A 13,789-nucleotide genomic window follows, 5' to 3' on the forward strand; every position below is an offset into this window, starting at 1 on the left:
GTTCAGGACCTCGTACTAGCTGGCTGCAGGATGCTCGTGTGCCTTCCGACACCACAGATCCGCGTTTGCCTCCCTATTTCAAATTCTCCCCAAACATCCCGGGCAGGATTTTCTCACCCAGCCATTCGTATTTGGTATCTGCACTGAAATACTGCTTTATAAATAGCAAGAGCTTTATCTTGACTCTAACCAGCAACCTCAACTTAAAGCTAAATGCATAATTTACTGCAAATTAAACTTAATGGGACTAGAATAATTATGTTGACTTTTGGAAGTACTTAAGGATAAATACATGATTAGATATTTTGCACACCGTGAGGAAATATTTATTTCGAAATACAAATTCTTCCCATTGAGCCTTTTGATGGCACATTTAGAGGTGACACCACCAGCATATAGATTGCAGTACCATTAAGGCTACTTAAATAAATTACCCGGCTGTATTCACGGCGCTGGAGAGATGGGGAGGCTCCAGCCGTGCACGGTGCCTGCGCCGCCGGCTCGCCGGACGCTGCAGCCTCCGCTCGCTGTGCCCATCACGGAGGTGCCGCGAGCATCCCTCCGCTCCTCTTGCCAAAAAAATGTGCCGAGCAACTTCAGTGCTAATTCATATTTCCTCCCCTGGGGATTTGGATTTTTTATGGAAATGGCCCAATTTGAGAAGTGTAATTTTTTTTTTTTTCTTTCCTGCAAGTCAAAAGCGAGGGAAATTTCAGCAGGAGGACTTGCGGGATCTTTATCGGCAGCTGATGCTGTTAAAAGCAGCCGTGGCCACAGCGCGCTGCTGCTTTGTGCTTGGCTGAAGCTCCGCTGCTCTGAGCTGCCAAGAGCTGAACAAAGACGTTTCGGCAAAAGGCTGCTCTGGGGGGAAACCCCAGCTCGTGGGGTCAGGGCAGCCCCAAATTAACAGCCAAAGGGGGAAACATCACAGCAAAGTGTTGCTCTCTTCCTCCTCCTCCTCCTCCTCCTCCTCCTCCTGCAGGCTCTGGCTCCTGCAGCCGCTTCCCAGTGAAGATGAAATCTGGGAGAAGGGACACTATTCCTGGCTGCCAATGGCCAGGGACAGCCCAGGGATTAAATCAAAAATCATATTATGTGGGAGCTGTTTTTTTCCTTGTGGTGACGCTGGCAGAAGGGAGCTTTCCTCCCACGTCTCCTGAGAGGTGAAACCTTGGCTGATTTGGGGCTTTCCTGGATGTTAGGATCGTGCTCCCAGCTGGGTTTCTGTTCCAAGGACGGGTGGCACGGCTGTCCTGGGTGAGTGGCTCAGACCCTGGGGACAGGCATGACACTTTTGTCCCCTCCAAGGCCATTGGAAAGGCACCAGCACTCAGAGGCCAGCAATGGCGAGGGGACAGAGGTGACAGCCCCACCTGAGCCACAAGCAGAAAAATCACAGGCGATAAATGAGCTGCTGTAGCTAATTGAATTTGGGTTTCACTTTCATGAATTAATCTGCCAAGGTTAATTGGGGGGGGGGGGTTAGCTTGCCCTTCCCCCAGCCCTCCTTCCACCCTCGCTCAAGGCAATTTTGACGATGCTGCATACGAAGGAGCAAGCCCAAAGCCATCTGGGTGGTTCCACCACGGCAGGATGCTCGCCGTGGATGGAGAGGATGGAGTAGAGCATCCGCAGGGAGCACCAGCCCCTGCAGGTGGGAGGACAGGGGGCATGGGACCCTCAGGGGACCCTGCCTGCCACCACTGGACACCAGCAGGGGATGGAGCCGGCACCTCCTGCACACCCAGCCCGGGTTAGGGAACGGAACAGGAATATCCAGGTCACCTCCAGCAATACCACGGCATCGGCTGTGGGAAATCACTGCCCGCTGTACTGCAGGTAAGGGCACAAAGGAGATGAAGGGCACAAAGGAGATGGAACAGGTCCTAGGAACCAAAGTTTGGGTATCAGGCAGCACGTTTGTTTTTAGTATTGAAATACAAACTGCTCTGTTGAAGCAGCTCTAATCCATCCAGGGGCAGCAAGACCCGGGTACATGTGGCCATGCCCAGGGCCTGAAGCTTTCCTCTCCATCCCATCCCCAGCCCGTCACTCACCAGGATGCAATGGGACAGGAGGGACATCTCCATGGGACAGGGACCTGGGCTCCTGGGTCCTGCCCTGGCTCTGCAGGGTGGTGCGGGCTGCCTGGTGCTCCGGGCTCTCCGTGTGTCTTCGAGACATTGTGGGGATAAAACAAGGCAGGAAAGTGAGGTCCTCGCTGCCACCAGCTGCAGGCAACGTGTCCCCGCTCTTCTCCTGGCCCCAGAAGCCCTCCTCCAGCACCCCATCCCTCCCCAGCTGGCCACCAAGTGCCACCCCGCTGTGCCCCACGGCCAGGCTGGGACCAGGACCCTGCCACCACCCCTTGTCCCTGGGGAAAAACTCCTCTTTTACCTTCACGGGGCACGGCGGAGAAGGGCAACGCATTGGTCCTGGCGGAGCAGCTGCTGTTTGTGTTACGGACCCGCCGACCGAGTGATGGCCTTCATAAACCCAGGGGAAAGGTTTTGTCATCGTTAGCGGCCGGTGACAGCGAGCACCCAATGAGCTGTGGCTGAAATACGGCTCGAGGAGAGCCCGAAACCAGCAGGGAGGTGGCCAGGGGTTGGGCACGGTGACACTGCCACCGCTCCAGGACAGCACCACAGGGCTTGGGGACACCCAGCCGAGGACAGACCCTGCAGCCTGAGGGTGCCACGCGCACCCCCAGCCCTTGCCAGGTGTGGTTCTTGGTTTTAATTTGCATTAGCCCCCATTTTTATTATTTATTGGTAAAATGTAATTACCACATCCTTCACGAACCTTAATTAAAGATGAAAAACAGTCCTGACAAGTCAATTAGATCTTTTTTTTTTTCCTTGGTCTCCATTAAATTAAGACTCAAGTGTTACTGGAAGCGTTTAATATCACAACACATTAAACTGAAGGCTGCTTTGCAATAAAGAAATCACCAAAGACAATGCAGGAGCTTTCTTCTTCAGAAGGCTTTCCTTACAATAGCTGTTCACTTCCCAGCTGGGAAGGGCACGGGAAGTTTTTTCTTGCTTTGTGCACCTGTCCCAGCACTGGCTCATCCCATCGCTGGGAATCCCAGGACCGGTCCCTCTCCCTCTTTGCTATTCCCAGCACTTCCACAGAGCCCCCTGCTTGCTTTCTGGGAAAACCGAGGGATGGAAAATCAGCCCAGAGGCAAAACGGAGCCAAAGCATTGCCCCAGGGGCTGCCCCAGGACATTCAGACCCTGCTGAGGTTTGGGTCAGAGCCAGCTGAGCTGGTTGAGGTTGGGTGAGAGCCCTGGGGACACCCCATCATCAAAGCCCAGGGGATGGTGCCCCTGTTGGATGGAGCATTGCCCACCCCAGCCCTGCTGCAGCCCCAGCTCCCAAGGAACTGTGGAGGTGGCACGAAATGGGAGCATCCTCCCGGCTGCTTGCTTCTTCCCAAGAGCTCTCTGCACCTCCAGGAGCTTCACCAGTGATTCCCAGGGCCACGTTCCCTGGAGGAAATCAGGACAGACCAAGCAAGGAGAAAGCCTCTTCCCACTCCATGCAAGGAAACCTCGCTCCTCACCAGCCAGCCAGAGGAATGGGCAAGACCCATCCACGAGGACACTGCTCCATCACAAGTGCCATGTGAAGTTGCAAGCACTCAACCTCCACTGGTTGAGGAGGGGGGAAGCTGAAATTCTCAACCATGGGACCTCGTCTGAGACCTCACCATCCTGCTCTCGGAAGGAAAAACTAAAGCTCTGCAAGAGCAAGGCAGCCCTGTCCTCAGTGCCAGGAAGGTTTTGCAATCCCAGAATCTGGCCCCACAAATGGGTTCCCCCAAAATATCCTTGAAGAAAGCATGATACAGCTGTATCTTTTTATTTTCCTTTTTTTTTGTTTTGTTTTTATAAACTACATGGTGCTTCAAGGGCTCCCTAGAGCACAGGTCCCAGACCAGGGCCAGCAAAAGAAACCCAGAGGCCATCACGAATTTGGAACATTTATTTATGCAACTGATTTTCTTAAAAGGAAAGAAAGCCAAAAAATAATAATTAAAAAAATAAAAATTAAACAGATAACAGCTGGATGTGTGTGGTACAATCCACAGCGGACGTGTCCCTCCCGTGCCACCCCTCCGTCCCCACCGCGCTGCCCCCGACGTCCCCTCCACGGTGGAGCCGCTTCACGGCACCAGTCCCCTTGGCAGCAGCTCTTGGATGCTGCCAAAGTTTTTGGGGTCAAAACCATTCCAATCTGGTGTTTTTTCTTGGGTTCTAATTTTTTTTCTTTTTTTTTCTTTTTTTTTTATTAGAAACGAAAAAAAGAAAGCACCACTCCAACCTGTAATACCAATAAACATTATCCATCTTAAGAACAGTATTTATATTTATATATATATATTTCTCTATATATATTTGTATGTACAGGCTGTCCTTGCCTTGTGTCACGTGAGCATCCCGGCAGGAGCTGGAGATGGGTCGGTTTTTGTAGCACTTTGATGTCAAAGTCTGCCCTTTGGAAGAGATGCCCTAAAAACCCAGAGACATCCAGCAAGGAGGTATCAAAAAAGAAAAGGGGAAAAAAAAAAAAAAATCTCACCTTTAAAACATATATACACAACTCCACCAGCCTCTACCTTATCGGGACTAAAGGGGGATTCCAATTTTCCATTTTTTTTTTCCTGTTTTTCTGGCCACAGGTCAGCTGCGAGCAGCACCCAACGGAGCACCCTGCGGGTCCCCAGGCAGCAAGAAGGGGATGGGACGAGGACACCGACTTGCTCCACGCGAGTACCGGCGTTACCCGAAGTCCTGCCACAACCAGCCCGTGGCGGGGTGAGGAGACTATTTGGTCACAAAACACCACTGGCACACAGCACGGATGGAAACGAAGGGGAACCCGTTGTATAGCCCTTGGATCTGGTATTGTCAAGCCGTGCGAATTAGGCAGCGGGGACATGGGAAAGCCAAGGATCCGGGCAAAACCCACGGACATGCTCCAGTGCTCCTCGAAGGAGGTGCAGGATCCAGCTCGGGGCAGTGCAGTTTATTCCCAGCTAAGCACCGAGTAGCAAACCTTGGCTCCCCCAGCATAAATCCTCCAAGGTGGAGAGATTTATCTCATGCCCCTCCGCCTTTGGAAAGCAGGTGGAAGTTTCTCTGGGCTTTTTTCAGCCCCTTTTGCCCCGAGACCTTCACGCTGCGCAATGGTCCGGCCAAAAGGCATCTGCCTGGGCTTTGGATCATGGTCAGGGTGCGAACGCACCAGGGCTGGAAAGGGTCTGCTGCCCGGGGCAGGTGGGGCTGCAGGATGCAGGGGGATGAAGGATGGGGGTACCTGCAGGCAACCTCCAGCACATGGAGGCTGGTTTCTCATTTTCTCTTCTCTACCCACCAAAAATGACTGACAAAGGTTTTGCCATCGAGACAAGCAAGATCCCCAGTTCCTCGAGCGTCCGAGGCAGCCCTCAGACCTGCATCTCTTCACTGCACCTTTGTGGGGCCGTTTGCAGAGGAAAACCCTGACCACAGCTTGCTCCCCAAGCCCGAGAACAACCTGGCTTCCCCCAGCAAGCAGGAAACCCTGCAATTATTACAACATCAGACGGCAGAAATTACATCTCCCGCCTGCCTGTAGCAGGATAAAGCCAAAAAGCATCAGATGCCCTCAGCTCCAGCCCCAGACATCTGCCTGGGTGGCACCAGGAATTTGTCACCAGCGCTCAGAGTCCCCCAGGAAGGAATAATTGATATGGATGGAGACAACAGCATGGAGACGGACAAGCCACAGGGGAAACATCACTTCTGAAGCTTTGCAAGGTCACTGGGAGGGCTGCGGGCCGGTCCCCGCAGAGGGACACTTTTTGCCCCCTGCCTCCCTTCCCACATCCCCGCTCTGTCCAGGGCTGGATGCACGAAGGGGCACAGCTCACAGATATACGACAGTGGAAACCAGACTCGTGGCGAGCGGGCAGAAATCCACGAGCTGCCTTTAGGGGCTTTGCTCCAGCACAGAGCCCAAAAGGTCCCCACAAAGGGCAAAACCCACCGGCGGCCATCAGGGCTCCTCAAAGAGCAGCTTCCAGCTCCACATATGATTTAAAAACATCTCTTTCCCAAAAATCCATCCTGCCCTGCTGGGAAACAGGCGCACGTCCTTCTGTCCTCTTCCTCCCCTCCTTGGGGTCTTCTCCAGCTGTTCCAGATGTGTCCGAGCAGAACCAGGCAGCGCTCCGGGGCAACTTCTCATGCTCACCAACCCCACGCCGCCACAGGGACGGGACAAGACGAGCTGTGGCAGCGACCCGCAGCCACCCAGACGCACTTGGAGCAAGGGGAGGGGAGTTGGAAAGCAGAGGATGAAGATGGAGAACGGCCAACGCATCCCCACGTCCTTCCATTGCTCTCGATCTGTGTTTGCACCTGCTCCTTTGCTGTTTTTTCCCCTCCTCGCCTTCAGCACTAACGCAACGTCTGAGCGCAAAACGGCGCGTTTGGCACAAACCCTACGCAGCCCCCTGCCTTCGCCCTCCCGGCGAGGTGCTATCTGGTCTCCAGCGACTCCAGGTATTCCAGTGCTATGTCGTAGCAGAAATGGTACTGCTCCTGTTCGGGAAGAGAGAGGAGAATTAAGATCCCGAAGCTGCCCCATTAATAAGTTTCAGCAGCCCTAAGGAAAAGCTTTTGAGCTCTATGGGACCTCACCAGGGGCTTCCTCCCTCTCCTGTCCCCTATAAAGCTCCTGCCAAAACAACACTGCCACAAACAACTCTTTTAGCAAACAATGCTCATTGCTGGGGAAAATGGATGAAACACCCGTTGGATGCAAACACACCAACAGCACTGATTTGCCTTATTTGGGGGGCATCTTCACCTCCCCCAGAAGGAAGGGCAAGGAGTGAACATCCCCTTAGGGTGAGGATCTGGTTTATTAACTGCACCAGGGCTGAGCCTTCCCTGAAACCAAAGGCACTTTTTGCTTCCCACTACCTTACCGCACGAAGGCAAGCCTAGCATGGCTGGTTCCTATTTTTATAGCAAAAATCACTGAAATTGGGCTCACGAAGGCTGTTTTGTCTATCCTCGTCCTTTACGTGACCTGTTCGTGTGCTCTCCTGTCCTCATGCAATTTATAGCACACAAAACTACGGGGGAGCGCAGACCTCCGAAGTGTCCATCCCCATGAGATGTTGCTCCTTCAAGCATCCAACAAGAAGGGGAAAAAAAATGAAAACATTAAGGTTTCTGATGCTTTTGGGTGGGAGCATCCTGGGTCCCCTCGTCTCCCCAAATCCTCGGCAGCATTACGGAGATGGCAGTTTGAGCCCCGGCGTGCAAATACTGTTATCCCCAGGTGGGAGTGGGCAGAGGGGCTTCAAAGCGAGGAGGCTGTGGCAGCTTAGATTAAAAGCACATAAAGCTTCTGGATTAAGAAAAGGGATTGTTTCCATTTATTATAATATAAAAATAACCCCCCACGGGCAAGCAGAGGGGGAAAAAAGCACAAGCAGGATCCAGAGGGAAACGTTCTGCTCCGGCTGCTCTCTGTGGAGCTGCAGCTCCTTACACCGGGGGAGGACCCAGCCTCCAGCAGCTCCGGTAGATTGGGATTCCCAGAATAGCTGTTTCAGGTTCATTTGAGGCTGGAGGACGCTCATGTCCCGATGCAAAATGTCGCTTTTTTAATACCTTGGCAATTTAGCCCAATGGGGCTGGTGGCCTCACGCTTGTCACATCATCTTTCCATTAGCTGCAGCTCTCCCTCTGCTCCCCGGTCCCCTCCCTCACCTTCTCCTCCACTTTAATTCCTAATGCAAATCGCATCCCCCTCAAAACCATTTCATTTCTCAACTTAGGGATTTTATAATCCGGGCAGGGTAAACATTTCCGGCTGGCTTGCTTTGGAACCACCACGAGGCACCAGCCCAGCACGGGACGCGTGGGGACGGCCACGTGCCTGCTCCCTCCCCGGTCCTGCCCTCGGGGACCTGGAGTAGGGCACAAAACTTTCACCCACCCCCCCCCCCAGCAGCTTACCCACCCAGGCATCCTGCTCAAAACGCCGTTCCCTTTTGTATTTCCAGCAGGAATTTGTTAGGTTTCACTTTCCAGCCCTCAGCTCCCCTCCTGGCAGCATGAAACCATCCCATGGAGCTGGCTGGGTGAATTTAACTCCAGGCTGTTTTCTCTAAACCACATCCACAGGAAGGAGACCCCCTGCTCCAGCTGAAGATGGGGACAAGTAGCCAGCACCATGCGCCTCCTCCCCAGGGACACCCCTGGGCACATGGGTGCTTCTGGGTGCTCAGCTCAGCCACGCCAGGCAGGCAGTGAACGACCCAGAGCTGTTCCCAGCCCCACAACCCGCAAAAAAAAAGCCACAATTACAGAACCACAGGATGGCTGAGGTGGGACTGGACCTCTGGGTCCATCTGGTCCAACCCCTGCTCCAGCAGGGCCACCCATGCCCATGTCTCCAGATGACTTTTGAAGATCTCCAAGGAGAAGACCCCCCCCAGTTCTCTGGGCAGCCTGCTCCAGCGCTCTGTCACCCCTGCGAACCTGCCCCATTAGACCAGGGACAGATTTCTGGCAAGCCCAGTGCCAAGGGCACCACGGTGACATAAAGGCAGCACCAAGGCAGCTTTCAAGAGGCTTTCACCTACCCACCCAGCTCAGCCTACTGGGGAACTCACTGAGACATGCTCCTGCAGGACGCCCCAAAAACTAGCTGGCTTTGGGATGGGAAATCCCTTTTTTTGGGGTGCATGTGTCCCCCAGCACCTCGCCCCTCTGCCAGAGGCTTGCAGGAGGGCAGATGCACGGGGAGCAGCAGCCAGCGCGGACGCTGGCGGTGCCTGATGCTCACCAAGGTCTCCACCATGTTTGGCTTGTAGTTGCGGAGGGTCTTGGCGGCGTAGAAGACATCGGCCATGTTGTGACACTTGAGCATCTCCAGGATCATGGTGGAGGCACAGTAGGTGCCGCTCCGGCCGCCCCCGTTCCTGGTGGGAGAAGCACACATGGTGGTGGCAGGAGGATGGCAGCTGAGCATTGTCCTGCACCGTCCAGTTCCCCCCCGTTCTCTGCCCATCCCTCCCTCCCAGGAGAGGTCCCAGATCCCCCCTAAACTGGGGGACCTGGACTGGACCCCACTGGGCCTCACAAGAGCCACAACAGAGAAAGAAAATGCTTTTTTGGACCATCAGGGCCAGACCTGCGCCGCAGCAAAACCATTCACCCTGGGGTGAAGCCATCCGACACGGTCACGTCTGATCCCTGACAGCAACAGGGACTGGGCAGAGGAAGAGCGAGCACGACGCCGGTGTTTTATAAAGCATGTTCTCAAATTATCCCTTGGCTAATGAAGACAGACGAGGCCGTAATTAATTTTTGATTAAAGGCTCGCCTGCTGTCTCTACCAATCTGCGAACGTGCCAGGTCCCATCTGAGCAGATCGTGTGGGGGGTTGGGCACAAAAATTGCCCTGGAAAGGGATTTTCAGAACAATTTTTGGCAGGACTGTGGACAAATGAGCCGACAGCATCTCCCCCCATGCCAGAGCCCGCTCCTCTCCAGCGGACACTCACAAGCAGTGCACCACGGTCCTGCCATCACCGCTCTCCTTCTGCCACCTCTCCACTTGGGCCAGGAGGTGCAGGAAGGACTTCTTGGAGTCTGGGGTGTCTCGGTACGCCGACCACCGCAGGTACTGGAAATGCCGGACCATCAGGTGCCCCTCCTGCAACTAGAAAAGCAAACCTCGTTAACGTGATCCCACGGTAATGGGATGTGACCTCTCTTGTCCTTCCGCTGTCCTCTTTTCCCTCCGCTGGAGGTTTCACGGAGGGTTCTTGCCACGTATTAACAGCAGAGGCAAAGAGGAAAAGCCTCTCCGGGTGTGGATGGTTCCCAGTTCACACCGACCCATCGGTGCCACCACCCTGGGCAGCTCCATGAACGTGATTTCCCCTAGCCAGCAGCATCTCAGGCTGCCCACGTATCTCACAAAACTCACAACCTCAGCCTCCCCAGGGCTTCTCCATCACATCCTCACCTCGCAGGCAGAGGATCCCCAGGGGACACATTTTTTGTGTGTTCTCTGGAAGCCACGAGCTCACCAAAAGCTGCCTCCCACGGAACTGGGGCGCGGTGGCAGCACACCCTAATGCCCTGGTAAGCTGGTTAGCCTTGAAACCTAATCTGGTTAGCAGGCTGCGGGAGGAGGATTACACCCAGGGAGCTGAACAAGGCCAGGTTCCAGCCCGGCAGATGTGAGGCTCTCGCTCAGAAATACTCTGGGCACCAGGAGGAAACTCCTCTGGCAGCCCGCTACGGGAAGCTGCAGGATAAATTTTGAAGCTTAGGTGCTCCTGATTTTTGGGTGGTCCTGTGGGGACCCAGGGGTTGGACTCGATGACCCCTGTGGGTCCCTTCCAACTCGGGACACTCTCTGGTTCTGTGGCTCTAGGTGACAGCTCTGGCTCACGGAGCTGGCTCCCCTCCAGCCACCAGCAGCGGGCACGGCTTGTTGAGAAGCAGCTCCTTGCGTTTCGCAGCGCTCCTCCGGCGCTCTGCTCCCTGGGGAGATCTCTGCTTGGATCCAGAGACTGCAATCATGCTGCATTTTAATTCAGCAAGGGGCATATTCTGCCACCAGCCGCAGCCAAAGGATTTCAGGCTGACACCCAGGAAAGAGGCCAGATGCTGCCATGGGGGGTGCAAACCAAGACCACCTGATTCCAGACCAGGCAGGACCTGTCTCCTCCAAGCCCAGACGCTCCACAGATTCCTTCTGCCCGATGACCTCCGTCATCAGAGCATCACCCTAAGCTCTTCAGCACCCCCTGGGAGATGTACAGCCTTCAGGGCCATCACCTCTTCCCAGCCAGGTTCTGCAGTCAAACCAGCTCTTCCCTGCCTGAAACTCTGCACCCACACGTGCTGCTCATCACAATCCACGTCCTTTCCCAATTTCACTCCATTTCTTCTCATTTAACGACAAGCCAAACTGACCAAGCATGAAAGACAGGCTTGCAGTGAACGCTGCAGCAAGGACACGAAACCCTGGGCAGATCTCACCCCAAACAAAACTGCTCTGCAGGTCCCACACAGCCCACAGAACCCACGGGGGGCACTTCTGTCCCAAGCTGCACAGGCAGCGGGGTACACACGGACCTCCAGGAGGATAGGAAAGGTCTTCTGTAGAGTTGTCTAAGATCTAAAGTTGTACCAGGGGAGGTTTAGGTTGGATATTAGGAAAAACTTCTTTACTGAAAGGGTTGTTAGGCATTGGGATGGGCTGCCCAGGGAAGTGGTTGAGTCACCATCCCTGGAGGTCTTTAAAAGACGTCTAGATGTAGAGCTTGGTGACATGGTTTAGTGGAGGACTTGTTAGCGTTAGGTCAGAGGTTGGACTAGAGGATCTTGGAGGTCTCTTCCAACCTAAATGGTTCTGTGATTCTGTGACCTTGTGAGGATGTGGGAACTGGAGGATGGTTGGATGGAGCCAACGGCACTGAAGGCTCCTCTAGGCTGGTGCCGCGTCCTCTGGAGGAGCTGGGTTGGACTGAAGAGCACAGCAGCACCTACAAGTTGGTTAGTTTGTAGCGTGAGTTACCGGGCCAAGCTCCAGGACTGCGTGGCCTCACCAGGTGCATCCTTCTGCTCTCCCAAGGCCTTCACTCTCATAAAGAAGCTCTTCGAGGTGCCCCAGCCCTTCCCCAGATCCACCCAGCCCTGCCCACAAGCTCCTCCAGTTACCTGCACCGGGGGAGCCTGGCTGCACACAGCCACACGTGGAGCCCCCCGACCCATCCCGTGCCTCACCCGCGTGATGTTCTGCACTCGGAAGAGTCGGGACACGATGTCCTCATCCGCCGCCCCCGAAACGTACTCCACCTCCATGGGGCCATAGTGCTGGAGCCCAGGCTCGGGCCAGTACTGCAAGCAGGGCTGTGGGGAGAAGCACGGCACCGTGACCGGGGACACGGGCAAAGGCCACCTCGCACCGTGGGCAGCTGGTCCCAGAGGGGGCAGGATGGTCCCCGGGCCTGATCCTGCACTGGGACGGAGCAAGGCTTGGCTGCTCTGGTTTTAGAAGCAGCTTTGTCATCAGCCCATGGCCAGGACATGCCCAAAATCACGCCGATGGCAGCCGGCAGCCCAGGGAGGGCTGTGTCCCTCCCGTGTGTCCTGCGGGGCACTGATGGATGGCTCCGGCCAAGGGTCACGGATGGGATTGTTTTCACACCCTGACAGCTGGGAAACCAGCAGCGATACAAAATATATGATGTTTGTCACCGCACTTTAACAGAACATTTAGCATTTCAGGCCATCTAACGGCTTGGGCCTAACTGCATGGCAAATGTGTTTGAGAAATAATTGGTTATTAATAGGGGCTATAAATCTCCAGGATCTCTAAGCCTTCTAGACTCAGAGCTATAATTTGGATATTAAAACTTCCTTCGGCAAGACATAGTTCAAGTGAGGGATATACCCTCTAAGTCACCTTTCAAAGCTGCCTGCTGTAAAGGCTGATTTATTAGCTGTTGGTCCTAAACTGGTAAACATTTAAGACCCAGCTAAATATTGTAACACAGACATCCCTGAAGAATAGATGTCCGGGGAGAGAGACAGGGCTGAATAATGAAGAAAAACGGCAGGGACCCCACCGGGACAGCGCCGTGGGACAGCAGCTGCCCTGCCACGCTGCAGGGGATGGGGACATGGATGGGGACAGGCAGCTCCTGCTGGGCATTTCTGAACGAGGGGATGAAAAAACAGGTGAACAGGGAAAAAGTGTATGTGTTTTTTTCTTTTTTTTTATCCCTTGCCGTGGTTCCCTGCAGCAGGGTTCAGCCGACAGCTGATGCTTTTGCTGCAGAGGTGATGCATGGCCCTGGTGAATCCAGGGGCAAAACCCACCGAGCAACCCCCCCGCTCCCTCATGGCACCCCTGCTGTATTTGTATTTACACCACTTGTATTTACACCACTCAGGACCAGCACTGCATCCGTGTCCTTGTGATGAATGGTACAACCACCAGTCTGGGTCATTTACATCGTGTATCTGATCTCACCTCGTCAAATAAGCCAGCTAATGAAGTCTTCTCCGGACATCCATTAAGCATCCATAATGCTAATTTTATGTAAAATCCGGTAAGTTTCCTCACTGAATTAATGTTACAGACCTGGAGTGGACTTCTACATCTGCTCTGGCTGTGGCTCCAGCTCCCGGGCCACCCTGGGAGAGGGCTTCTGTCCCCTCTCTACAGGGGACAGGTGACAGGGGACAGCTCCCCTCCAGCTCAGCAGATCTGCACATCCCATCACACCGTAAACCAGCCACTTTGCAGCAGGCTCATTTATAAAGCAGCATTCACAAGTCACCACTCATTAGGAAGACAAACGCCTGATGGCTTGGCACTGGAACATCACCTCTGCCAGGGCAAAGCACTGGAGGGGCTGACAGCGTGCAAGGAAACCACAAACCCTCTCGTGGCAGGAGAGAGGGAAGGACACACCTTGCTAGAGAAACATGGTCCTGGTGGTGCATCCCTGCAGGAAGAACCAGGGGAGTCCCATTTTGTGCCAAGCTGAACCAAAACATCTCAAAGAAGCAGGGAAATCCATGCCTCAGTTTCCCCTTTGTAAAAGGAGGCTAAAAACAGTTCTTTACTCCCAAACTTTCCCTTTCCTGTTAACTCTTTATCTCCTCTGGGAATCCACAAAGATTATAGGACAGTAATGCAACGTCAACGCAACGTCAACGCAACGTCAACGCAACGTCAACGCA

The 13,789-nt window shown here is 54.1% G+C and overlaps 1 protein-coding gene across 3 annotated transcripts in view; it reads right to left on the reverse strand.

The window, feature by feature from the left end:
• Window positions 1–3,979: 3,979 nt before the first annotated feature.
• Window positions 3,980–13,789, reverse strand: part of PTPRU (protein tyrosine phosphatase receptor type U) — a 40,703-nt gene continuing 30,893 nt past the window's right edge. For all 3 annotated transcript variants that reach the window (XM_035345630.1, XM_035345629.1, XM_035345628.1), the window contains 4 exons: window positions 11,822–11,947; window positions 9,583–9,740; window positions 8,862–8,997; window positions 3,980–6,598 (listed from right to left, as the gene is read on the reverse strand). In XM_035345630.1, coding sequence (XP_035201521.1) covers window positions 6,536–6,598; window positions 8,862–8,997; window positions 9,583–9,740; window positions 11,822–11,947 — 483 coding nt within the window. In that variant the 3' untranslated portion in view covers window positions 3,980–6,535. The remainder of the gene's footprint in view (window positions 6,599–8,861; window positions 8,998–9,582; window positions 9,741–11,821; window positions 11,948–13,789) is intronic.

Source organism: Oxyura jamaicensis, chromosome 23, assembly GCF_011077185.1.
Source record: "Oxyura jamaicensis isolate SHBP4307 breed ruddy duck chromosome 23, BPBGC_Ojam_1.0, whole genome shotgun sequence".
Lineage (NCBI taxonomy): Eukaryota > Metazoa > Chordata > Aves > Anseriformes > Anatidae > Oxyura > Oxyura jamaicensis.